The sequence below is a fragment of the Tenrec ecaudatus genome, chromosome 12 (assembly GCF_050624435.1).
Source record: "Tenrec ecaudatus isolate mTenEca1 chromosome 12, mTenEca1.hap1, whole genome shotgun sequence".
Lineage (NCBI taxonomy): Eukaryota > Metazoa > Chordata > Mammalia > Afrosoricida > Tenrecidae > Tenrec > Tenrec ecaudatus.
In genome coordinates this window covers 18,457,329-18,484,017 of record NC_134541.1, presented here as the reverse complement: position 1 = coordinate 18,484,017, position 26,689 = coordinate 18,457,329, and the positions used below count along the sequence as shown (strand labels likewise).

Below are 26,689 nucleotides of genomic sequence, written 5' to 3'. Positions count from 1 at the left end.
CCCCACCCCCACTATATGCTGAAAGCCCTTCGGAGCCTTGTAGGTTTGCAGATGGGTTGGGCAGAGCCAGGACCCTCTGTCCACTGTTCAGCTGTGTGCACCGGAGGAGGGAGGAGGCAACTTGAGCACCTGAATAAAGGTAGTAAAGGGAGGACTGGGGAGGAGGGGCCAATGGGTATGAGTGGTATTTCGGAGGGTTTATTTAAAGAACAAGGAGCCCTGGTAGTTAGGCTGCTACCCAGAAGGTCAGTAATTCGACACCACCAGCAGCTCCTAGAGAGAGAAAGATGGGCTTTCTGCTGCATCTTAAAGAATCATAGTCTCAGATGCCAAGGGGCAGTTCTAGCCTCCCTTATTGGGTCGCTAGGAGTCAGTTGGCAATGAGTTTGGCGTTTAAAGAACAAGGGGCCCTGGTGACACAAGAAGGGCTTCGTTAACTTTTCCTACGTGTTTAACTTTCCATTTTCACCTTAGAAATTTGCAGCCTCGGCCAGTGCTACCAGAAACCCCCCGCTTCGTTATATTTGGTTTTGGATTACTCTTGGATTGTGGCGCACTCAGAACCTATACTGCTGCCCACTCTTTCGTGACCCTGTGTTCAGTTACAGAAACTCTGTTGTAGTGGACTGCTTGGTGATTTAACCACAAGGTCAGCCCAGCCATTCAAACCCACCAGCTGATCTGCAGGGCAAAGATGAGACTTTCAACTCCCATCAAAAGTGACCATCCTGTCTGGGGTCTCGCCAGGCTCACATTTAAGCCAGCAGCCATCCAAGTGAGGTGTCCACTTAAGTCCACATCAAAGAAGCACACCGCCGGTGTGATCCAAAGATGACAACAACACAATCCAAATTTGATGAAGAGAAAAGGGTCAGAGCTTGGATTGTAAACACTCAGTTTGTAGATAGCTGTGGAAGGCAGTGGGAGCCCAAATCCATCTGTAGATTGAGCTGCTGGGTGGTCACAGTCGAGGGACTCAAGCCGCTTTGCTGTCAGGCAGAGCTTATTGTAAACTTGATGATGATGGGATCCACAGGAAGGATGTCTCGGCACATTCTGCAGGGATCAAAATCCACTCTGCTTCTTAAGTTTTACTTTTACGTTCTGACTGTTCTCTGCACCTGAAATGAGGTGTGACTGTGACAAGTTGGAATAAATTTTAGTTTGTGATTAGAGTGCCCTAAGATAAATTATACATGTCTTTTCTTCATTTTTTGAAAATCATTTTATTGGGGGCTCATACAACTCTTACCATAATCTATACATCCATCCATTGTGTCCAGTCCATTTGTACATTTGTTGCCTTGAGCCCTTGGTATCAGCTCCTCACTTTTACTCCTCCTCCGGATAAATTATACATTTCTAATGAGAGTAGGGCCCTGGACTCGATGGAGACACAGTGGCTGCAACACTGGGCTCAGACATACCAGTGGTGAGGATGGCACGGGACTGGGCAGGGCAGTGCTGCCTTCTGTCGTACAGGGAACCCGCTCCACAGCACCTGACAACTACAGGAACGTGGCCCTGGGTGAAGAAAACCCTGCTTTCAGATGGTGTCTCCAAAGATAGCCCGGCTACACCTTTGTTTTTTTCCCTTGAACGTTTTTTTCTTTTCTCCCCTTTATTGATACAAAGCTCTGGTTCTGACTCTGTGTTATGAAGTAGCCAGGTGGCTAATACTGTGTCTAATCCCCCATACCACCTCCACCCTTTTTTTTTCTTCAATCCAGGATGTTGTTTTCCAGTGGCTTACGACCGGCGACATCCACCTGAACCAGATTGATGCTGAAGACCCAGAGGTAGGATCGTGTGTGCCATTTACAGAAAACAGCTCCCACGGGAAAACAGGCCGGCCTTCCACGCTTTGAAGGGTTCTGAAGGAGTAACTCTCTGCTTCCTCTTGTCCTTAATAGAGCTGGGAGGAAACGGTGCTTTGGGAGAATCACGGTCCCATGGTACAAAACAATGATCTGACAACATGACACAGGAGGGGGCTTCCCAAAGTTCATGAGAAAGTGGAAAGAAAAGAAAATGGAATTTTCCCTCGAGCATTTCGAAGCCCACTATAATGAGTTGGCCTAAGCTTTTTTTTTTTTAATCATTTTATTGGGAATTCTTGCAGACATTGTAACAGTCCATAATTCAATTAGATCAAGCACAGTTGTATGCAATTGCTGCTATCGGTTTCAAAACATCTTCTTTCTTCTTGAAATGTTTGATATCAGCTCCCCATTCTCCCCTCCCACCCTTACCCTATTCCCAGGAACCCTTATTATATGTCTCTCTCTCTATCTCCATACCATACACCATCCAGTGTGTCCATTCACTTGCAATTCTGTTACTTGTTCCCCTCAAGTGGGGTTATAGAGTCATCATTGCTGTCATCTTCCTCTTCCCCCCTCTCCTCCTCCTCTGCCAGCACCCTCAGGGAATCATTACTCCCGGTACTGTTTCTGAAGGGTTATCTATCCTGTCTTTCATGTATCAAATGATTTTAATTATACAAATGATCATACACAGGTCTAGCAAGATTAATGAGGTAAAACAAAGACTATAATAGTAAGGGAGGAAGGATGCTTATGTCTTTCATCAGTGCTCTACTGCTCCCTAGATTTGTCATCCCTTCCAAGTGGCCCTTCTGTGAGGGACTGTCCAGTTATCTGTTAGGTGGGTTTTAGGTCTCCACTTTGTCCATGCTCCTTTGTTGCTTGTTTTTGAGGTTTAAGCTTTTAGAACTGGTGTCTCCAATGACATACTTCTTTCAGAAATAAGGAAAGGCAAAATGAATCATTGTTTTTGAAAAGACAAAAAACAGCAACCAAGAGCATTGGAATTTAAATTTTAACTCGTTTAGTTGCCTTCAGAAATGAAGATTCTAATGGCATGTGGTCACATGCCATGAATCAGTGAGGCTGAACATCAGACAGGAACCTGGTAGCTTGCATTCCAAGTCTGACCTCACACAGGTTCTTTTCCATCTGTTCTCAGCCCCGTGCCGTCAGCTGCACAGGTAATGGTGAGCCTTGCCTTAATAGGTGTGAACTTACCTACCAAATGAAAAGTGGGGCAAACTGCTCTCCACCTGGACACGTTCCTTCCAGCACTTATCCCTCCCACATGCCGGCCTCTGTGTCACCCATGCGTTCACTCAGATGAGCCCATTGAATCCTCACAGAGGCACTGTGAGGAGGCAGGTTGGTGGTTGAGCTTACTCCCTTTGTTAAGAGGCAGAAACAAGCTCTGTGAAGTCTCAGCTCCAGATAGCAAGTGAGTGAAGAGCTTCCTGGTTCAGAATCTGCCTACTCTACTGCCTCTTCTCTCTTTCTTATCTGCCGACAGGTCAGGAGCTGGAACTCCTGACCACGGCTGGGTGGAGCCAGGGGAGAGGGCAGTGTATCTCCTAACTGCTTCCTGCCACAGCTGAGGGCCTGATCCTCTCGCCCTCTCAAGGCTGGTTGGGGTTAAGAGGCAGGCGAGCCCCAGGTCTACAGAGATTCCCCTCTGTGCAAGCACATGGAGAGTTGGCTGAGATTCCTCTGGACACCTTATAGCACCCACCTCTGCGTGGCCGCAGTGTTGGCAGCTGCCAATCCAGGTCACAGTGTGCAGGGTCTGGGGCAGCAGCACTTGGAGATGTTCTGAGGCAGCCTTGATTGTCCCTTGTTTTCTAGATGAGGAAATGAACCTGAAGTTCATTTCCATGTTCCCTGAACCACTGTCAACACCGAGCCTGCGCCTTCGCTACGGCCTTGTCGGTCACAGGGCGGCAGATCGGTTCAGGAAGGGAGACCCAGTGGAGACCCAGTGGATGTTGAGGAAGTAATGTTCTAAGTGTTTCTCTCCCCCTGCACAGCTTCCTACCTTCCAGGTTGGAGGCCTGGTGAAGAAGGTGCTGTGTCTCTGAAGGCTTTTGGAAGTAAGAGTGCACAGACAAGCGACACTGCGAAGTGTAAGGCATTCTGAAAGCCTGGACTTCCCAAGTATGATTTCAGAACAGATCTTCCTCTGTCAGAATGGCTTTCAGCCCCAGCTCGTGGCTCAACATCCAAGGGTATTTAATGAAACCAACTGGGTAGCGTAGTAGAAGTCAAAAGAATCGACATGATAACTTTTAACCTCAAAATCCACCAGGAAACCATGAAAGAAAATCAAAAACAACACACAGTGGTTTGAGGAACATGTTTGTGTTTCAATTCAGACAGCTAATGCCTTGACAACTTTCTGCACTCAGTGTGTGGAGAGAGAAGTGAGTCAGCCAGGGATGTGTGGGGTTGCTGGCCCATTACTGATCTCAGTGCTGTCTTCTGGGTTTGTGCCCTGGTACAGTCAGTGCCTGCTCCTCCCTCTCACCTTCAGCCCACTCTTAGAGGGCAAATGCATGGATGCTGCTGAGAAGGGCATTTGTTTGTTGATAAGGCCTCCCTTGTTCCTTTCCTTTAAAAAGCTTGAGAATTGGAGAGTTTAGGGTTTTTTGGTTTTGTTTTGTTTGTTTTTCTCTAATGCAAGAAAGATAACATTACCATTTGAGCACATTGGTATGAAGGTCTTTTTTTTTTTTTTTTTTGCCACCCGCCGCCACCCCAGAAGGTCTTTTTTCCCCCCTACACTTTGCCAACTTCCATCTAGGTTTATAAATTAGGATTGGGGAATTTGGGGCCCATGGGATGAAGAATGAAGGTTGCCAGTTAGGCTGCACTTTGTGTGACTCGGACCTGACTCCTTAGGTGCTGGAAACAGTGTGGGACAGGTGACACCAGCAGAGCCGTCTCAGAGATGACCACCAAGTTGGCTTTCTTGGAAGTCAAGGCTAACTGCATCAGGAGTATACTTCTTGTCAGCCTGCATGTATTCCATTTCATGTATTGTTGAGCAGGTGATGCGATGTGTGCGTATGGCTGAGCTGTCCCAAGCTGACACAGCAACGCTCCATGACCTTGCTTTCCTCCCCCATGACAACGGTCTCAGCCGATATTTTTAACACACACTCGCGTGTATGTGTGTGTGTGCGTGCGTGCCCTCCCTCCCCCTTCTGTTGCACAAATGGTACGGTGCCTGCTGTTAAGCATAAGAAGATGAGAGGCTTTTGAGAACCAGATGCTCGTGGGTGGGTAGATGTCATAGGAGGAGCATATAAACTCGAGTGCCTTGATTTTCCCCGTAAAATAAAAAGGGCACCAGCTGAAATGGAGGAAAGAGCAATTGTTCTGGGTGTTTGCAATTGCCGAGCAGAAGGAAATAAATGAGTGGGTGAGGGAAGCACAGTGTTGGGGGGACATCTTCGGGATCAAGGTCACCAGATTCAAGGCAGACCAGTCAGGAGAGGCATGGTGTCTTTCCCAGCCATGAGGTCACTGGAGAGTTGGATTTAGCCAGCAGTGGGTTTATCCAGGAGGGCTAGTGTCTTGATGGTGACAGCGCTCAGCTGCTAACCAGAAGATTGGTGGACTCAAACCCACCATCTGCTCTGTGGGAAGGAACAGTCTGCCTCAGAAACCCTCCACAAGGTAAACTGAGGTTTGGAGTGAGACCAGAGTCAGATTGGAGGAAAGTAAATTCAAGGACAGCTTTATGGTAGCAAAAGAGCTCCCTGCGAGGTTCTGCAACCTAGCAAGGCAGGTTGGGGAAGTTGCGCCTGGCGGTCAGGGTATAGGGTTTTTAAAAGAAGGTGCCCGGGGGTGGGTAAACTGAGGCGGCAGGTGTCAGCTTCTTGTGGTGCTCTGTGACCCGGAACGTGAGGTAGCACTCCCTGTTGTTTTCTGCCTTGAAGGGGCGCCCTTCAATTCGCCTGCCTGACTCCGTCCAGTCCAGACATTCTGGCCTTTTAGTGATAAAGGGGCGCCGTGATCGATCTAGCTACTTCCTGCTGGCATGGGGGGCGATGAGGGGTTACAGGCCAGAACATACTGGGTCGGGGTTAGCAGGCAGGAGGCTGTAGGGGTGTAAAAGAAGCTGGTTAACGGTCCAGTTGGTAATGTCTCTCATCTGGTTTGGGAGGAACTTAAAAAGACAGGGAGTCAAGAGCAAAGAAGGCAAATTATTGCTAAGGGTCCAACCAGTGGCATGAGCCACGAGACAAGAGGATTTTGGAACCAGGAAGTTTTCCACCTCGCTGCTCTAACGGCAATTTCTGATCTCGTCATCCATGTTTTTAAAAACTTCTACATTCTGCTTAACACCCCAGATTCATTAATATAATAGCAAAAATATACACGTACATCCTTTGTGTGCTGTCAGCAAGTCTAAGGCTTGGCGGTTTTGAAGGGTTACCTGTGCTGGTGATGTGAGCTGTCGCTGTAGGGATGTGAGAGACTCTGAGGTAGAGTCCATCCCTAGTTGGAGCTTCCTGTCCAGGCTCTGTGTTTGGAGGATGCTGTGCCCCAAAGCCCCGCTGGATATTCCTGCTGACGCTAGGGAGGAGGCGAAACTGAGACCCCAGTTGCAGGGAGCAAAGCGGGTTTCTTTGTTCCATAGCCATTTGAACTCTGCCCCCCTGCCACCACCACCCCATATATGGTAAGCTGGGGCACTATAATTACTGGTAGGCAAAGGGCGGCGATAGAATCATTGAGGCACCTAGTCAGGGTGGCACTGCACCAAAAGAATATCCCTGGAGGGGCTCTGATCAGACCTGTGATATTGTGGCTGGAGTTGCAGGCCAAGTCTGCTGTGACTCCCTGTTGTTGAGAACACAGAGGGTGTCGTTGGGGTCTGTTTTGGGAGTGAATAATGGAATGCCAAATAGTGAGATAGGGCAGTCACTACTTTCATTACTGGGGGGGAAAGCTTAGCAAGGGATCTGCGACCAGTAGAGGACGTTGGGGGGAGGCACAAAGGAAGCAGGATGAGACATTTATCCTGAAAACAGGAATATTATCACCGTCTTCAGCCATTTTGCCCATGTAGCAGTGCCAGTGGATCCAGTTTCTAACATTATTTGTGAATCAGCTAGAGCCTCCACATTTTTAAAATTTATCCTGGCCTCCTTGTCTGTGTTATTTATTTCCTCTGTAACCTGGACATACTTCCTATATATTTTTAAAATTGCAGAGGGTCGTGCAGAGGAAACACGTTGATAAAGTCTACCCACAACACCTTTTTCCCATCTGGGGTTCCAGGGATCCCTAATGTTTAATCGAAATTTTCCTTGACCATCTGTGACGAACACTTCGTCTCTGTCTAAGTTGGAGTTTCGCCAAATGGCCCGGTGGATGGTGCACCAGGAGTAAGGGCAACCCCCGTACTTTTCTGGCCACCGAAGGCAGTAGTCGTACTTCTGATCATAAAGGAAACAAAGGCCAGGGGTAGTTGCACCTGTCAGAGTTTTTCCGTGTCCCTCCAAGAATAAAAGGTCGTTGTGGTTAAAATTAATTTGGACTTTAGACTGACACCCGACAGGAGGACAGTGCCCCTTACCCACAACGTGGGTTACATACCCATAGGTTTCCAGGACCACAAACTGCCACACATATGGGTTTTGTTTGAGCGTCAAGGCTTTTTGGGTTACATTGGTCTCGCTTAGGGTGGCCGGCAGGAGGCACCCTAGTAAAGTGAACGCGAGTGGGCCCCACAACCTGGGTGCAATACCTGGCACCATAACTTGGAGTTGTCTTCTTAACTTGGCTGAGGTCATGCCAGCTGGGGTCCCCGAGTACCTTAACCGCTGTGGAAGTAGGATTACGGTGTGAGGTCCTTTCCGCTTTGGCTGGAGGGGCTGTGGTTGTAGTTCTTTTGGGAGAACTGAGTCTCCGGAGCTGACAGCAGGCAGGTCAGGCCGTGTTGGGTCTGGGCTAGGCAGGTACCGAACTGCGTGTTCTTGCCGAAGTTGTCTTAGGAGAGAGAGGTAAGGCAGGTAAGTGGCGTTGTGGTTAATCAAGAAAGGTCTTCCATATGTCAACTTCAATGGGCTTAAAACGGATGGGGAGCATGGAGCTACACCAACATGGGCCAGAGCTAAAGGGAGCAAATCCACCAAGGCCTTTGTGGAGCCCTAGCGATCGTTTGGACAGATGACTGACTGTCCTTCATCCTCTGCACTTTCCCTGACGACTGGGGCCTGGATGGGATATGCAGCTGCCACTCTATGTTTAATGCGAAAGAGACCTGCTGCGTAACCTGGGATACAAGGCCGGGCCGTTGTCAGATGCATGGAATTGGGGAGTCCAAACCTAGGGATAATTTGGGAGATTACGGCGTTAGTAATAGTTTCCGGCGTTTCCTGCCTGGTAGGGAGCCCTCGACCCATCCTGAGAAGGTGTCAACCATAGTGAGGGGAATTTGAGACCTTTGTGTGTTGTCATATGTTTCAAATCAATTCGCCAGGCTTGACCCGGTAAATGCCATGCGATTGGTGTGTTGGTACTGGAGGTCTAAGTCCTTGGCATTTATGGCTTTCCACCCCTCACAAGAACCGACGGAATGACTTGACTTGCAGTAGAGCAGGGTGATACAAGAGTGGCTGCAAGAACTGTCATAGGGTTGGTCCGAGGCCTTTGTTCAGAGAAAGGGAGGAAGTAGATTTAGAGTAGCTCTGGGAGCGGGCACCGCAGAGCTGCAAGCACAAAGCACACGAACAGGTAGAACAAGCTCAGACATACTCTGTGCACTCTCCTCCAGTCAGAGGGGGCAGTGACTGCCAGACCCAGCGCCATGAGTCCTGTTAGCGGCAGAAGTCCCAGAAAGTAAACACAGACAAAGGGCTGGGGGGAAGATAGACATGAGAAAAGATGGACACCAGAAACTGTCCTTATTCGTTGCACCCCTTCCAGGGAAAGGCAGTTACTTCCAGCTCCTCTTAGTACTAGAGTGGCAGAATAAACCCCTGCCGTGGCACCCTGACAAGCAGGGACTCTATGTTCCCATATGAGTTTGCTGGTCCTCAGTGTCCAGAATGACAAACAAGACAGACAAACACACACAGAGCTACTGACCAGCATTCGCTCCTTCAGACAGGCTTCAGAGGTTCGGGGAAGTGGAGGACAGGGCTATGCTCCGACCAGAGGGAGGTCGTGGTAGCACAGAGCCCCCTTTCCTACAGCTCCCAGGTCTTCGGCACCAAATGTAAGGTAAACTGAGGCGCGGAGTGAGACTAGAGTCGGATTGAAGGAAAGTAAATTCAAGAACAGCTCTATGGTAGCGAAAGAGCTCTCGGTGAGATTTCGCGACCTAGCGAGGCAGGGAGTAGGGTTTTTAAAGAAGGTGCCTAGGGGTGGGGCTGTCTAAGGTGGCGGGCGTTGCCAGCCATCTGGAGAACAGTCTGTCAGCTTCTTGCGGTGTTCTTTCCTGGAACTCAGGAATGCATTCCCGGGGTCAGGTTGTTCTATCTTGGCTCCATTTGGCCTGGCCAGTTTTCTGCTTTGAAGGAGGGCCCTTCGATTCCCCCCGCCTGACTCCGTCCAGACAAAAAAAATTATGATGACTGCATATGTACAAATATGCTTGATACAACTGATGTACAGAATGTTATAAGAGCTGTAAGGCACCCCTCCCCCCAATAAAATGATCTTTAACACAAGAGAAAAAGAATCCTCTGGAGCAGTTCTGTTCCGGCCTCTGGGATGACAGATAGGAATTTCAGCAATGGGTGTGGTGCGGTGTGTGGCTTGGTTTAAGGCTTATCTCAGATGGTTGGCCGTGTGAAGCTCAGTCTCCAGTGATATGAGCTAGGAAACCTCTTAGGAATTTTCCCGGGTCCCTGCAGATAGCAGATGCTGCATTCTCACACGGGCCCTGCTGAGAGAAACCCTCTTGTGGCTTTCAGATTTCGGACTACATGATGCTGCCCGACACAGCCACCCTGTCAGAGCGCCTGCGAGTGTGTCTGCAAGAGGGCGACGAGAACCCGCGGGACTTCACCACCCTCTTCGACCTGTCCATTTTCCAGCTGGACACCACCTCCCTCCCCAAGGTCATCAAGTCAGTACCAGCCACACTTGCGCGCCGCTCTGGGTGTCTGCTGTGAACACATGAGCCTGGGGACAGGAGTGAGGGTCACCGATGTGGCCTTCAAAGGATGTGCTCTGGGCTACGATGTGTGTGACAGAGGCAGCTGGTGCTGCAGGGAGCAGGCTGGGGGACATCTCTGCCGAGGAAATTGCCGGCTCTGGGCTGGGTAGTTAGGGGGGCCAGCTCATTCCTGTTGGCCTGAGACTCGGTGGTTTTAGAATAGATTCATATCCCATGAAGCTCTGCAGTAAAGGAGCCTCCACTTCGCTCCCTCACATCATCCTTTCAGTAGTCCTCCGGACTGCTAGCCTCACGACTGGATGGGGAACCTGGAGCCTAAAGAGGTGGCTTTCAGGCCAGTGCTTTGCTTTGTTTTGTCGCCTGATGTACTGTTGACAGAGGGGTCCTGGTGCTCATGAAGCTGCTAACCACGAGTCACCCCATGGGAGAGAGCTGCTTCCATGAAGATTGACAGTCTTGGAAACCCAAAGGAGCAGGTCTGCTCTGCCCTGTAGGGTTGCTCTGAGTTGGAATCCTGTCAGTGGCAGTGGATTAGGTTTTTGCTGTTTAATGTCGGGTTCTGAATTATGGAAGCAGGTAAAAGAGGGTAGCATAGTGCAATACGCACAGACGTAGAATTAGAAAAGCCAAAAAGGAAGTACAAGCTCAGCATAGGTCACACTGATAGAACGGAAAGGAAAATTCAAGTCAGAGTTGTAATGTAGAAGGGTCCCATGGGAAAAATATTGAATGATGCATGGCGCATCAGAAGATGGAAGGGTACACAGAGTCAGCGTACCCAAAGAACTAACCGGCATCCAGCCATTTCCAGAAGTAGAATATGACCAAGAACCAGTGATATGAAAGGAAGAAGTTCTAGCTGGCACAGAGGCATTAGTAAAACACAAAGCCCCAGGAATTGATGGAATACCGATTGAAATATTTTTAAGAGGCTCATGGGAAGCCCTCTCTGGTATCTATGCCTACATGTTTGGGAGGCAGCTACTTGGCCAACTGACCAGAAAAATATCCGTGTCTGCCCCATTCCAAAGAAAGGTGGTCCTTGGGGGGGTGGGGGGGGGTGAGCCATGATTAAACCAGTCGTGGTAAGATTAGCCAGTGGCTAATGTCCTTGTCTTCTCTCTCCTTGTCTCTTTCTATGTATGACTGTAATCAGCAAACTTCCAGCGGTTTGCTTTCTCTGAAACTGGAATGAGCTCTCTCTGTGTATATGGCAAAGTGACTTAGAATAAACTTTATAGTCTTCCAAAAAAAAAAAAAGAAAGGTGGCACAACAGAATGCAGGAAGTCTTGGACAACAGCATTAATACCACATGCAAGTACAACTTTCCTGAAGATCAGTCAACAACGTTCGAAGCGGTGCACCAACAAGTGACTGCCAGAAATTCAAACTGGATTCAGAGAGGTCATGGGACAGGTGATGTCATTGCTGACATCAGCCAGGCCTTGGCTGAACGTGGACAGCACTAGAAAGATGCTACATGCTTGTGTTTTATTGACTCTAAAGGCATTTACAGAGTGTCATAACACTATGGATAACATTGAGACGAATGGGAATTCAACATTGCGTTGGGTACACGTGAAACTGTGAACATGCTATCTGGTACATGGATCAAGAGGCAGTTTTCTGAACAGAGTATCAGATGGTTTAAAATCAAGAAGGGTTTGTGTCAGGGTTGGATCCTTTCACCAGACTTTTTCAGTCTGTATGTTGAACAAATAGTCCAAGAAGCTGGACTCTGTGAAGAATGTTGCATCAGGAAGGGCCATTAACAACTTCCCTATGCAGATGACACGCTCTTGGCATTCTGAAATGGATACGAGCAGGAGGGGACTTCTGGGAAGGTGTTAGGCCTGCATCTCCTCTTCGCCCTCTCAGCTCCCCAAACAAGACCTGACTCTTCCCAGGTATCTCCAAACTCCACCAGCCAAGTTACCAAGAAATATACATTATCTGCAGCCCCCACCCCCACCCCCTGCCACCAGCCCCATGACCCTGTCAACTGATGAGAAGACGGCTGCTAGCTGGAGACTCAGAGCAAAGCTCGCTCTTCTCTTGGCCGTGCATCCCGAGCTAAGGCAGTTTCCTTCCGAGGACAGCCTCAGCTGATGGCAGCAAAGGGCTCAACCTGTCCTCCCCCCTCCCTCCCTCCCTCCAATCCCCTTTTAACCCCAAACCTCAGAAATACAGCCAATGTGATCCCCCCCCCAAATTATGTACAAATTGTCTTATCATTTCTCTGTGCTGATACTCAAAATACCCAATCAATACCTATTACCAGTACACTTTCTAGGAGGAAGTGACTCATCTTGAAGCTGAAGAAAGTGCAGCGCATGCTAACGAAGATCAAAGATCGCAGCCTTCAGTGTGGATTACAACTCCGTGTCAAGAAGGACCAAAATCACAACCCACCAAGAGGTAACACGATCCACAGAAGAAAAGGTTGAAGGTGTCAAGGATTTTGTCTTGCTGGGATCCACAGTCAATTCTCATGGAAGCAGCCGTCAGGAGATCAAACGGCAAGTTCCACTAGGAAAATTGGCAGCACAAGACCTCTTTAGAGTAGTGAAAAGAAAGGGTGTTCTTTTGAGGACTAAGGAGCTCCTGACCCAGGCGTGGTATTCTCCATTGCATCATCTGCACGTGAAAGTTGGACAGTGAGTAAGGGAGACCGCAGATAAATGTTTGCATTTTGAAAGAACAACCGGGCTAAGGTGAGTGTCGGCCTCTGTGCACGCATTCCTTGGCTGCGACCGTTTGGCTGCCCAGCGCTGCTGACCCCTTATGAAGGCGTGCCTCACTCTCCCTCACCCTGGCCTGCTCTGTCCTGTCTCCTGTTTGTTCTTTGAAAACCAGCAACAAAACCCACTGCCTTCAAACTGATGCCGACTCTCATCGACTCTTAGCAGGGCTCCTGAGGCTGTGACTCTGCAGAAGCAGCCAGCCCTATCTTTGTCCCTCAGCGGCTAGTGGGGTTGACACACTGCGGATGAGCTTAGCAGTCTCATGTGCCATCAGGGTTCCCCCTCCTTAGCTTTCTTCAATGCCTGGCATCCTGTTGCTTGTGTATTTCTCTTTCACTAGAAAGGAGCCCGTTTGACATAGTGGTTAGGCATTGGCTGCTAACCATCAGGTCAGCAGGTCAAAACCACCAGCAGGAAAACGATGAGGCTTTCTACTCCTGTAAAGAGTTACAGTCTTGGAAACCCACAGGGGCAGTTCTTCTGTCCTGTGGGGTCTCTGTTGGCAGTCGAGTTGGCATCGACTGGATAGCTGTGAGTTGGGAGTTTTCCACCGTTACTGCATGTCTTCGTTAAGTGAGCACACGGGAGTGCTTGACAGACAAATCCAACACCAAACCTGCTGCCACGGGCTTGATTCAACTCCGAGTGACCCTACGTACAGTTTCCAACGCTGCGAACCTTTACTGAAGCAGACAGCCTCGTCTTCCTCCTGTGCAGAGGCTGGTGGGTTTGAACAACAGACCTGCAGATTCACAGCCAAATGCTTTAACTACTGCACTACCAGTGCTCCGAGCATATCGTACAGAATTGTTTGATGACCAGAACTTGACTTCAGATTGACTACTGTTCCTTGATCGTGAAAACAGTGAGTTACAAGATTCCGGGTCCCGTGGAGTACAAACCTGCTTCGGAAATGCTGGATGTGGAGCAGAATTCTTCCTTGGAGATCCCAGTAAAGTCATACTGTGTGGTGGTGTCACTGGTTACACATAGACCCCAAGGTCAGCAGTTCAAACTCACCAGCTGCACCCCAGGAGAATGAGAAAGTCGCCTGCTCCCATAAAGATTCACAGCCTTGGAAACCCTGCGTAGGTCTCTGCGTCGACATGGACTTGATGGCGGTGGGGTTTTAGGGTATGATCCAGTGGAGATGCTTCCTGACAGGAGCACTGCCTTGTCTGTAACAACACATTGTGTCTAATGTACTGTCATGGTGCAGAACTGCTATTTGATGGAGAACCACATGGGACCTTGGTTAGCTATGCTGAGTCGTCACTGGCTCGCCTCCTGATCCCTTTCTGTTATTAACTCAGGGCTCACGAACAGCTAAACGTGAAGCATGAACCTCTGCAGCTCATCCAACCTCAGTTTGAGACACCGCTGCCAGCCCTGCAGCCCGCTGTGAGTAGCCCTTCACCGCAGACACGGCCTGCCCTTCCCGGACCAACTGCACTCTGGACTGTGATGTCCAGTGAGAGCTCAGACCAGGGTTACAGTCAGGTCTGCTTACCTGTCCAAAGGAATGGCTTTGAGTTTTCATCTTGGTTTAAGCTGTGACTGATAGCTTGTTTGATTGCTCACACTGGCTAGATTCTAGAGACTTATTATTAAACTTGTGGAGCAAGCCCTGGAGGCAAGCAGGCCTCCTGGAGACACCTCCTTTCTCCACTCAACCGCTGGGCCATAGGTCGTCCCTGGGTGCCTTGAGCATCTACCCTTCTTGGCGTTCCTTTGCCTCTCAGACTTCACTGTGCACCAGAATTGGGCTTCAAGGTTGTAAACATAATTACAGCTCTGTGCTTTTGGACTTTTCCAAGTTACTTAGTTTGTCAGAAGTCATTTTGATGTACTTTATATGTCAATACAACTTATTTTTTTTTAAGTTTGATGATGCATGATTTTCACTCTCTGTGCTGAGTAGATTGGAATCTCCCCAGAAGAGGGTTGTACCGACCCATACTACATTGATGCGTTGGGTGACCCGGTGGGGCTCCTGCTGCTCCCCTTGAGCCGAGGGCACAAACCCCCTGTAGCTCCCGGGGCAGCAGAGACCATGTGTGTGGGCTACCCCGTGCTTCCGAAGAGGGGCTGCCAGCCCTGACTCGGCTAAAACCACTGGTGAGTCAGGCATGGGAAAGCGGTAGCAACAGCCCGTGCTTTCCAGGTGTTTTCATACTCTGGCTCAGGCTGACTCGGCTTCCTTCCAGGAGGTATTGTCCCTATCTCACTGACCAGGACTATGGGTGCCTGTCGTCACAGGGCTAGTGAAGCCACAGAGTCGATTTTCATGTCACTGTCTACTGGAGCAAGTTTACCCTGGTTTAGAAGAACGACTTCCAATTTTCAGGAAGGTTATGAGCCAGTGGGCTTCATCTTGATGGTCTGAAATTGACGCTGGTAGGAGTAACGATAGTGAGGGAATCGGCAGCTACCATGGATCAGACCTTTTGTTTGCTTCCGAGGGCTGGTGGTAAAACGTCCACCGGCACAGCAGCAGGCCACACTGTGAATTCTGCCTCCAGTGTACATCTGCCCGCCCAGATCATGTCTTTCCTTACAGAGCTCATGAGTAAGCAAACAGCAAGGCCCATCACTACCTATTCAGCACAAACCTAGCCCTGAGCTTTGCACCCTCCAGCTCATTGGCATTGGTTGGTCAGGTCATAAGTCGAGTGAGGTGGGTAGAGCTGGTTCTCCGTGGACGCTCACCATGGGCTGGCTGGTAGCCATGCTTGGTGTGGCTCTCAGAGTGGGGCCGGAGGAGCTGGTGGGAGGGGTGTGTCCCAGGCCCCGGCTGAGGACTGCCTCGTGGCCTGTGTCTCGACTCTGTCGCTTATGGCCATAGAGAGCTCTCTTGAGTGAGCTCTTCTTCCCTTCTAGGTTTTCCCTCCGAGTTTTCGGGAATTGCCACCTCCTCCTCTGGAGTTGTTTGACTTGGATGAGACGTTCTCTTCTGAGAAGGCGCGGCTTGCTCAGATCACCAATAAGTGTAAGTTTAGTCACTTAACTTGGCTTTGAGGGGTTTTACTTGCTTGTCAACCATGAACGGGGGAATAATTTTATTTCTTTCACATAAGTGATACTGTTTGCTTTTCCTGAGGGGACAGTTAACCCCCTGGGGTAGACCTCAGCTCTGCCCTGTGGAAATCCATGCCTCTCATCTGGTGGGTGGCCATCGAATGAGTCCTGAACCCTGGCTGGCCATCTAGCAAGCCAGTCACTGGTCACGGAAGCAGTTCCATTTTAGCAATGTGACCAGAGCCAGAAGAATGGCAGCCTGTCGTTGGGAGGAATCTCAGAAGGGGAGGCGGGTCCCCTTGGCCATGACATGTAGATGAGGACATGAGGCCTCAGGCCATAGCCGCAGGGTGGGTGGTGCCCGTGGCCCAGTGCTCCTCCAGACCTGCCTCTACCGCAGCAAACGGGCCTGCACACACACACACACACACACACCCCAGAGGCATCTGACCTTACGCCCGCGTGTCTCTGCCCTGGACACACACACACACACACACACACACACACACACACACCCCACCCCCCCAGAGGCATCTGACCTGACGCCCGCGTGTCTCTGCCCTGGGGGTCTAACTTCAGGAGATGGATGAGGGTACAAAGACCATGACTACATTACTTATTTTTTCAAAAAAAATTTGGAAGAGCATGTGGATGTCATAAATCGTGTCACAGTCAGTGGGGTGATATGCAGTTACTGGAAAGAATGAATCAGGAATGCATCATGGAATCACTGCCTGTGTGCCCAGGGGATCTCCACTGTGCACACCCAGGGTCGCAGGTCAAAAGCACCGTCTCACGTGGCCGCTGTGTGGTAGTACCGTGCAGGCCAGCCAGTATTAGCAAGACGTCACTCACTCACTCACTCACCGAGACTGCCATGGAGCACAGGGTAGAACTGCCCCTGCGGGCTTGAGAGACCGGAATTCTAGAAAGCCCATCTTTCTCCTGAGTGGCTGCCAGTTTTCAACCGCTGATCTTGTGGTTTGCAGCGAAACACAACCCACCAGTACGCCTATAGATGTTACAGTGTTCCAAAAAATCGAAACCACCTAACAGTTTATCATTAGCAAGAATTGATTAAAAAAAGAAACAAAAACAAACCACTACTTAGGAACTCCATGCAGTCTGAGTATACATCTGTTAAAGATGTCAGAAAGAAAGATGAGGGTCATAAGCTCTATGGGATTGTGTCCATGAGACACTGATGGTGATGGCATCTTCCGTAAGGGCATCGTTTGATCCCATTTTGACAAAAACTGATTTGCATACATGTATGCAGGTGCAGCGCTAATTACCATAAGGTAGGGCTCAGTGGGGCATGGAACCAGATTGCTGCACTTCCATGGTCTGTATTTCTAATCTATCTTTCTGAAAAAGTGCACGTCAGTGGGGAGACGCCAGACATCCCAGCAGAGTCGGAGCGGGACAGTAGCGGCGTCCACCCTGGACACAGGTTGCTGGAGTGGCTTCACAGAGACATGTGGGAGCACGCTGCGGCTAGTCTGATGCTTTAGAAAACCACGCTGAACTCTGCGCTCCCTGTGGTCCTCTCAGCATCGAGGTCCCCTGCTCTTTGCGATGTAGGCAGATTCTGGCCGAGAGTAGACAGTTGAGCCAGTCCGCTTTATGCTCATTCGAAGCGTTTCCCAAAAGCAGCATGTCAGAAGCCTCTGGAACGAGTCACCGTTTAAGCCCCGTGGTCACATGACCCCAGGAAGGGTGGTGCCAGGACTCATCGGGGGAACCTAAAACAGTGTCTACTTCGGGACAGGGGAAGGCCAGGGTTCATCTGATGACCCCCGCTGTGCTTAGGTACTGAGGAAGACCTGGAGTTCTATGTCCGGAAGTGTGGTGACATTCTGGGAGTGACCAGCAAACTCCCGAAGGACCAGCAAGATGCCAAACACATCCTGGAGCACATCTTCTTCCAGGTGGTGGAGTTCAAGAAACTGAACCAGGTACAGAGTCGAGGGGAGCCCCTGCAGTGGTGGCGTCACCTGTGAAATGTACTCCTCGGGCTTGAGGCCATTCGTTCTGCAACTGCCACGCGCCACCTCCTATGTGAAGCAGAAACCAGATCTCCACCCCCGGGGAACTTAGGCACTACCTGGATTCGACAGGCAGTAAGATAGGCAGTGTACGACGGGCTTCAGAAAGTCCATGGAGAAAGTTCCTTTTCATCCCAGTTCTCCTTGAACTTTTTAAAGCCCATGCATGCTTGTGTGTGTCGTTACCTAGTACAAAATAACAGCTATTTGCTCAGGTGTACAGAATGTGCAGTGTTTCAGTATTTTGTTTTTCCAACTAAGATTTTTATGAAGAATATATCACTTTGGGAGGAAAAAGTTTTTTATGGTGTGTTTTGTGTAAGTGTAGGGTTTTTGAAGCTGAGTGGAAAGACGAGTTAGCATCTGATCCTCTCCTGGACCGGGCTGGTTTTGCTAGGTCATCGCTGGCTGGTGTTTACTCTCACCTCTTAGGTGCCAGGCATGGGCCAGGACTGCAGCAGTGGACAAGTACAGCACTTGCTCTCTGAGCCCTGCCCAGTGTGTGTGTGGTGCGGTGGGGAGACAGGAAGTGGGCAGTCACAGCTCTGGGAGAAGCATCCTGAAGGCGCTGTGCAGGGGCTATGGCTACTCAGAGACTGGGCAGCACTGAAGTGTGGGATAGGGGATTGGGTAGCTACCCAACAGTTGTAACTTTGGTAGTGGGACAGGGCAGGCTCTCAGACCTTTAGATGGTGTTTGCTGCTTACCATGGTGGGGGTGGTCATGCTCCCTGGAGATTCAGGGATCACCTACGTGCACTAGCTCATGGGTCTCAAGATCCCTCATCACAGTCCAAACACAAGCTCTCACTCCAGGGTTCGCATTCAAGTCCTGAAATCTTCCTGTCTTCTTCCCTCATCCAGGAACATGACATTGACACCAGTGAAACAGCATTTCAGAACAATTTCTGAGGACCAAGCCTCTTCAAGGACTTTCTGCCTCCTGATTGTCTTTGTAAATGATACCCCCTCCCCCATTTAGCCTAATCAAAGTTGTCTATATACTCTTTTTCCTAGCTGCCTGGAAAGTCCTGTCCATTTTCCAAACTGCTCAGATGGGTAGACAGTTTCTGTTACAATCCTTAAGTGACACAAGTTCCTTTCCTTTTTAAAATTAAACCAATGATTGACTCTGTACTTTTATAACTTGAGGGTCTGTCCTGAAGTATTTTCTTTCTACTCCAGTTCTGGATTTGAGTTTCTTTTGACATCGATGTGAGTGATTTACTCAAGCGTGTTGGTCAGCACTGCAGAGCTCTTGGAGCTGCCTAGCGGGATCGCGCGGAAACTCCAGGCAGTATGCTGGAATACACTGGATCAACCTTGGGCCCCCCGAGAGCCAGATAGAAGAGTGCCGAGCCGCTGATGGTGCACGAGGGGTGCGGCTCCGTGGGAACAGCTGTTTGTAGCTCCAGAAGCAGCGGGATGGAGGACGAAGGCCACTTCGAGGCAGAGCGAGACACAGCTCCACCAGGAAGTCATGAGGATAAGGACCCACGTGCTGCAGTAGGAAAGGTGGGATTTCCAAACTCCTGGCCTGGGGGTTGAGGTCAGCTTGGCAGGGCTGAGCCCACTTCTGTCTGAGAGTGTGGTGGAGCTGTGGGAAGTCAGGGCAGTCTGAGGGGCAGGCTGTTTTGGAGGGCTAAGGGTCCAGCTTGCATGTGTGTTTGAGATGATGCCAGTTCATAGTAGTTGAAATATCTCAGAATATTTGAAGATGAAGAAAGATGTCAGTCTCGCAGACCTTGGTTTTTCACGTGGAGTTCTCTGAAGCTGAGAGAATAATTTGTCAAGGACTAATACAAAATGTTTAAACTTTGGGGGGAAAGTCAAGTCATATCCTGAATTTCAATTCATGTAAAAGCTTTGCCCATAGCCTTCCTTTCTCTCATCCACTCAAGCCCTGCTTGGAGCAGCCAGTCAGGGCAGAGTGCTGGAGAAGGGAGAGGCCTCTTTGTTCAGGGGCAGTGTCTGGAGTCAGCTGAGAGACAGCTACATAGCTGAATTTTGGGGGAAGTACTGTGGTAGACTGTATTTTCCAAAAATGAGTTCAATAATTCTCTCTCAACCCACATGCTCTTCCCGTAGTGTGAATTTGATTATCTGCCCAGTGGGCGGTGGGGTCTGTTCCCGCGCCCTGAGTCAGTCTGCTGCTGTGTGGCTGCTGAGACTAGGCCGCTCTTTGCAGTCACCTGGGGTCCGCTGAAAATCCAGCCCTGGGCTCCATTTGGAACCTAATGACTCAGAATCTGTGTGGGATTGTGTAGTTGCACCAGATCCCCAGGAGCTTCCAATGACTAACCAAGCGTGGGAAGTTTGGGGCTTGATCATTCGAAACTTCGTTTCTATGGTCTAGTTCTCTTGAGACGTCACCCTTATGGGCAAAAAAACCCCAAAAAAGCTTCCATGTAAGAAGTCCAAGTCCACGTGGAGAGGCCATTTGTAGGTGCTCCAATAGCCATGAAGTCCTCCCAGCCTTCTCTGCCGAGGCCTCAGACAGAATGGAGCAAAGACAAGCCTTCCCTGCGGCAGGCCTTCCTGAGTGCCTGAGACACATGACTCACCTGTGTAATCCAGGCAGCCACCCTCTTTCCTCGCCTCCTCACAAACATCCAATTTAGGACAACTTGAATTACCCGCAGTTTGAAACAACTAAGGCAACCTTCCTAATGCCGAGATCCTTTCAGACAGTTCCTCATGTGGTGGTGAACCCCCAACAATAACATTATTTTCATTGTTACTTCATCACTGTCACTTTGCTGCTATTCTGAATCGGGTGACCCCTGTGAAAGGGTCGTTGGACCCCCAAAGGGGCCGCCACCACAGGTTGGGAGCCGCTGCCCTGAGGAGCCTGGTGCGCTGAGTGTGGGCTGCGAGCCCCACAGCCGGTGGCTTTCAGAATCCAGTTTGGTTTTAAAACTATTGAACCAGGACAACTCCTGCTTGCCTTTCAGCGTTCATAAATAGGCCCTCACTTTGAAACAGAGAGCTTTGGTGCTGTAGTGGGTACAAATTGGGTGCTAACCACAGGCTCCACAGTTTGGAACCACCAGCTGCTGCTCGGGAGAGACAGCTTTCTAGCCCCGTCTCTCATCCTTCATAATAACGAGCCCATTCACATCCCCGACCTACGGTCAGAAAGAATTCACCAGAGACTTCATCCACACGTTTTTCTCCTTCACTTTTTGTTTAAACTGAAACAACCTTAAAATGGGCCAGAGGGGTGGGGTGTTCAAGTGCTATTACATGGTAACCTAACTACATTTCCCATAATTGACTTCACAATGCTGTTAACAGAGCCGTTCACATCCCTCAACTATGATCCAAGCGAATTCACTGGAGGCTTAATCCAGGTGGGGACCCTGCAACTGGATTTTAGGCTTCCACTGTCACAGCCGTCTGCAAACGAGGTGTTCACTATTTAAGCTCTGATACCATTATCTCCTTTGAATTTGGACTTTATATTTACAAGCGTCGGATCACACAGGCTGGTGTACTTCTTCCACGTGGACTTGGTTGACGCCTCACTTAGCTAGCTGCTGGCTTGAAGACAAGCCTTTCAGAAGACAAGCCACTGGAAAGTGGATGACTGCAGGTGTAGTTAGGCTACCGTCTATCGCCTGATCCCTAAGGAGCCTTGCAACCTCCAGGGTCGGCACTTTGAAATCACTCCTAACTTTGGGGGGGGGGGGATGGGACTTTCTACTCCCATGGAGTTTCCGCCTCAGAAACCCTCAAGGGCAGTTCCACCCTGTCCTATAGGGTCCCCGTGAGTTGGCATCGACTCAGTGGCAGTGAGTTTGGGTTGTGGTTTATGATCCCTTTTAAATTTGTTGTAGATTTTAATACTTTGTGCTTTCCATGTTTTCACTTTGTTATTGTTAGGTTTTGTTTTTTAAGTGTTTTTCTGTATATGCAATGCAGGCTGGGTAAATCTAGAGACAGTAACTGGCTGGATTAATGGTCCTTTAAGGGTATGGCAGGAGAGGTTGGGGAAATGGGGAGTGAATGAGGAGGAGGACAAGAATGAAGAAGATGGTCTAAAATGGATTGTGGTGATAGTTGTAGGACTCTTCACGATGTGACTGAACTATGGAATTGTATGATACGCGCATTATATGCCAAACTGTTTTAAAAATAGTCTCAGAAACCCGCAGGGGCCCTTCTACCTGTCCTGCAGGGTCACTAGGAGTCGGAATGGACTCCATGGCGGTGAGTGTTTGCTTTTGAAATGAAACAATCGAACCAAGCCCTACTAGCAACAAATTCTTCATCCCAATCACCTCCCTTGCTGCCTGTGCAGCTTTTAAGTCATGAAGGCTTTGGGCCAGTTCCTGGACTAAGTCAAAAAGCCACACTCACTGCCACTCATAGCAACCCTATAGGACAGGCTAGAACAGCACCCGAGATGATAACTCTTTATGGGAATAGAAAGCCCCATCTTTGTCCTGAGGCGTGGCTAGTGGTTTCAAACTGGTGACCTTACAACCCAATGTATAACCACACCAAGGCTCTGCAGTAGAGTGAGGCTAGATAAGAACCACAAGCACCGGTTCTGACTCACCTACAGATTTCACTGGAACCCAGGGACTGGCTGTAATCGGTCAGCAATCAAGTATTTACAGTCTTAGAAGGACCAGTGCACATCTAGTCTGACTTCATTTCCCACAGAGGAAAATGAGGCTAGAAGCAGAGAATTCCTGACAGCCTGCCGGCTAACCTGGGCCTCTCCCATCACTCCCTCCTGCACCAAGAGGGTGCGCTAGCAGGAGGCAAAGCCTGTCCAACCACTGGAGGCAGCAGCAAGAGGCAAGGAGGAATGTTTCTTGCCAACAACATTTTGAAACACAGGGAACATTTGGAACAATAACAAACACCAGTGTACTGCCTGTTCTGAATGAGTGTCACCATCCTGCCATAGACGCTTTAGGTATGCACGCATATCATTTTCTTAACACTTGAAAGTACAATGCAGACATAACATTTAGCCGTAAATAATTCATTATATTACCACACTACATGACTCGTAATCATCTCTAATGTTTAATGCATCTCTTAATACACAGCAGTCGCCCTGCCTCTTTTCTGTTTTTAAAATGCCGTTGACTTTGTGAAGAGATCCAGTGAGGTGCTGCAGACCATCTCACGGTTGCGCTGTTCCAGACTGTTCCACGATGCTGCCTGTTCTTCTGCCTCCCCTCCTTCCTGTAAATTGGAAATGGCTCCAGGCCTTGACTAGCTTTCTGGCAGGAATCCTTCAGAGGGGGCGCTGTGCATCATATCAGACTGGCCCACTACTAGTGAAATCACTTTAATTGGCTGCTTAAGGTGATGAATACGAATGTTTAAAACTCAAACATAAGGCACAAGGCAGCCCTTTTATTCTGGTTGCTCTTCACATAAGTGCATCAATTTTTGCTGGCCTATTTTGCTGAGATGGAGTGAACAGACTTACATGTATTTCAACCTCACTCTTTAAAAATAATAAAAAAGAATCGGTCTTAGCACATACATTCACAAAAAGAACCCTGCGGGATGTATTTGTGTGCCCAAGTCGGTCTCTGATGAGAGAGATGTTAGAGGGTGTCAAAGGGAAGCGCCTCCCTGGCCTCCACTACAGGGCGGAGTACTGATGCAGCATCTCTGGGATTGATGTTCTCTACCGTGGCTTTTGATTAGTGAGTTCTCATTTACAGAACCAAGTACTGGAGGTTTCCAAACTGTTCCCGAAGAGGATGGGGTATTACAGATGTCTCAGCAAAATTTAATTTCATTTTTTTGTTGTTTTATTTGTAATCGTTTTATTGGGGGCTCATAAAACTCTTAGCACAATCCATCCATCCATCCATTGTATGTCAACCATATTTGTACATTTGTTGCCCTCATTCTCAAAAACATTTGCTTTCTTTTTTTTTACATTAAAAATATGTATAGTATTATTTTATTCTTTGGCATATTTCTCATTTGTGTGAATTTTTTTAACGTTTTATTAGGGACTCATACAACTCTTATCACAATCCATACATATACATACATCAATTGTATAAAGTACATCTGTACATTCTTTGCCCTAATCATTTTCAAAGCATTTGCTCTCCACTTAAGCCCTTTGCATCAGGTCCTCTTTTTTCCCCTCCCTCCCCGCTACCCCCTTAATTTCATTTTTTAACTAAAACCTTTAGCAAAGTAATACTTGAGCACAGAAACTCAAGGATGTTGAGCGAAGAGCCCCACCCCTTTCGGCCACCAGTTCCCCTCTGAAACCAATGTTATCTATTCTGCCGCCTTAGAGAGAACGATCTCTTTTAGACTAAAAGAATCTCCCTGATGATGTGATGCAGACTCACTTTTAAGAAAAGCCTACTCATGTTTACCCATCCCTCAGATGTGGAGGGTTCAGCTAGAAAGGCCACCACCATCAATCCAATGTCACAATCCATTGAGTCACATGGAGCTTTGATTTTTTTTCAGGGCATAGCAAGGTTGTGGTTACACCATCTCATCACCAGTGTCGATTAACGACTCTGGTTAAGCTATGCTGTCATCTATAACATGTACAATAGCATTACGCCTAAGAACAATGTATATACCTTCATTAAAAAATACTTTATTGCTAAAAAAAACCGCTAACCGTCACTCGAGCCTTCAGTGAGTCGTGATCTCTTAGCTGCCGGAGAGTCTTGCCGTGACGTTGATGGCCGTTGATTGCTCAGGGAGGTGGTGACTGAAGGGCTCGGGGGGTTGTGGCAGTGTCTTTAAATAGGACCAAAATGAAGTCTGCCGTGGCGATTGACTCTTCCTTTCGTGGAAGATTTCTCTGTAGCATGCAATGCTGTTTGACAGCATTTTACCAACGGTAGAACTTCGTTCAAAATTGGAGTCAATCCTCTCAAACCCTGCCGTTGCCTTGTCAACCAAGTCTATGTAATACTCTACATCCTTTGCTGTCATTTCACCCACCATGTTCACGGCAGCATCACCAGAAGGCTGCACCTCGAGAAGCCACTTGCTTTGCCCATCCATGAGAAGCAACTCCTCATCAGTTATCCAGCAATTCAGTCACATCTTCAGGCTCCACTTTTAATTCTAGCTCTCTCGCTACTTCTACCACATCAGCAGTTACTTCCTCCACAGACGGCTTGAACCCCTCAAAGTCAGCCATGACGGTTGGAATTAATTTCTTCCAAACTCCTGTTAGTGTTGACACTTGGACCTCCTTCCACAAGTCACGGATGTTCTCAATGGCATCCAGAATGGTGAATTCTTTCCAGAAGGTTTTCAATTTACTTTGCCTACATCTGTCAGAAGAGTCACTTTCTATGGCAGCAAGAGCCTTACGAAATGTGTTTCTTAAATAATAAGACTTGAAAGTTGAAATTACACCTCGATCCATGGGATGCAGAATGGATGTTGCCTTAGCAGGCATGAAGACAATGTTAATCTCATTGTATGCCTCCATCAGAGCTCTGGAGTGACCTGGCCCATTGTCAATGAGCAGTAATATTTTGAAGAGGATTTTTCTGAGCAGTAGGTCTCAATAGTGGGCTTAAAATATTCCGTAAACCATGTTGTAAACAGAGGGGCTGTCATGCAGGCTTTGCTGTTCCATTGATAGAGCACGGGCAGAGTAGATTTATCATAATTCTTAAGGGCCCTAGGATTTTCTGAATGATAAATGAGCATTGGCTTCAACTTAAAAGTCACCAGCTGCATTGGCTCCTAGCAAGAGAGTCAGCCTGTCCTTAGAAGCTTTGAAGCCATGCACTGACTTCTCTGTCCAAGAAGATCTGAGAGGGTATCTTCTTCCAATATAAGGCTGTCTCGTCTACACTGAATATCTGTTGTTTGGTGTAGCCACCGTCACTAATGATCTTAGCTAGATATTCTGGATAACTTGCTGCGGCGCTTCGGCATCAGTACTTATACCGTTGCTTCACCTTGCACTTTGGTGTTATAGAAAAGGCTTCTTTCCTTAAACCTCATGAACCAGCCCCTGCTAGCTTCAAACTTCTCTTCCGCCGCTTCCTTCCCGCTCTCTGCCTTCAGAGAATTGAAGAGAGTCAGGGCCTTGGTCTGGATTAGGCTCTGACTTAAGGGAATGTTGTGGCTGGTTTGGTCTTCTATCCAGACCACTAAAATTTTCTCCATCTCGGCAATCAGGCTGTTTCGCTTTCTTATTATTCGTGTGTTCACTGGAGTGGCGCTTTTAATTTCCTTCAGGAACTTTTCCTTTGCATTCACAACTTGGCTAACAGTTTGACACAAGAGGCCTAGCTTTCGGCCTATGTCGGCTTTCGACATGCCTGCCTCGCTAAGCTTAATCATTTCCAGCTTTTGATTTAACGTGAGCGATGTGCGACTCTTCTTTCACTTGAACACTTAGACGCCATTGTAGAGTTCTTCCTTGGCTTCCACATTTTAAAATTGTCTGTCTCGGAATAGTTAGGGCCGAAGAGAGGGCAAGGGGCAGTCACGACACACATTTAAGTCGCCAGTTTCATAGGAGCGCCGTTCCTGGAGCCACAAAACACCGACATAACATACGCTCACAGTGAAAAACGTGTAGCGACCACGAGCATTACCACACTGTGACAGGCAGGTGAGCACATGCTTTTGGAAAAACGGTACCCGGAAACTCGAGGCTAGGCTGTTGAAATCTTGGGTTTCTTTAGAAAAAAAAAAAGCCTTATCTGCCAAGGGGTGCAATAGAACGCGGTACGTCGGCACAGCAGCTTCCTTCCGCAGCCAGTCTGAGGGTGCCCGTCGCACAGTGGCAAACGTGAAAGGAACTTGCAGTCTTGGGCGCCTGGCCGGGGTCTCTGATCCACACGAGGTGGAAGGTCAACGCCGGGGTCTGTGGGGAAGACTGCTGAGCGCCGACCCCGCGGCCGACGCGACGTCCGAAACCAGCGGGTG

General features: G+C 48.8%; 1 protein-coding gene and 1 long non-coding RNA gene across 3 annotated transcripts in view; one reads left to right on the top strand and one right to left on the bottom strand.

Moving 5' to 3' along the window:
• The window catches only part of IFT52 (intraflagellar transport 52), a 37,432-nt gene extending 13,715 nt beyond the window's left edge, over positions 1–23,717 (top strand). For both annotated transcript variants that reach the window (XM_075528732.1, XM_075528733.1), the window contains 6 exons: positions 1,731–1,799; positions 9,758–9,912; positions 14,022–14,109; positions 15,589–15,697; positions 17,539–17,684; positions 18,638–23,717. In XM_075528732.1, coding sequence (XP_075384847.1) covers positions 1,731–1,799; positions 9,758–9,912; positions 14,022–14,109; positions 15,589–15,697; positions 17,539–17,684; positions 18,638–18,685 — 615 coding nt within the window. In that variant the 3' untranslated portion in view covers positions 18,686–23,717. The remainder of the gene's footprint in view (positions 1–1,730; positions 1,800–9,757; positions 9,913–14,021; positions 14,110–15,588; positions 15,698–17,538; positions 17,685–18,637) is intronic.
• LOC142423431 (uncharacterized) lies at positions 5,545–9,535 on the bottom strand. The gene is made up of 2 exons (XR_012779122.1): positions 8,928–9,535; positions 5,545–7,826 (listed from the first exon to the last, which is right to left on the bottom strand). It is a non-coding gene; the product is annotated as an uncharacterized LOC142423431 (long non-coding RNA).
• Positions 23,718–26,689: the final 2,972 nt, after the last annotated feature.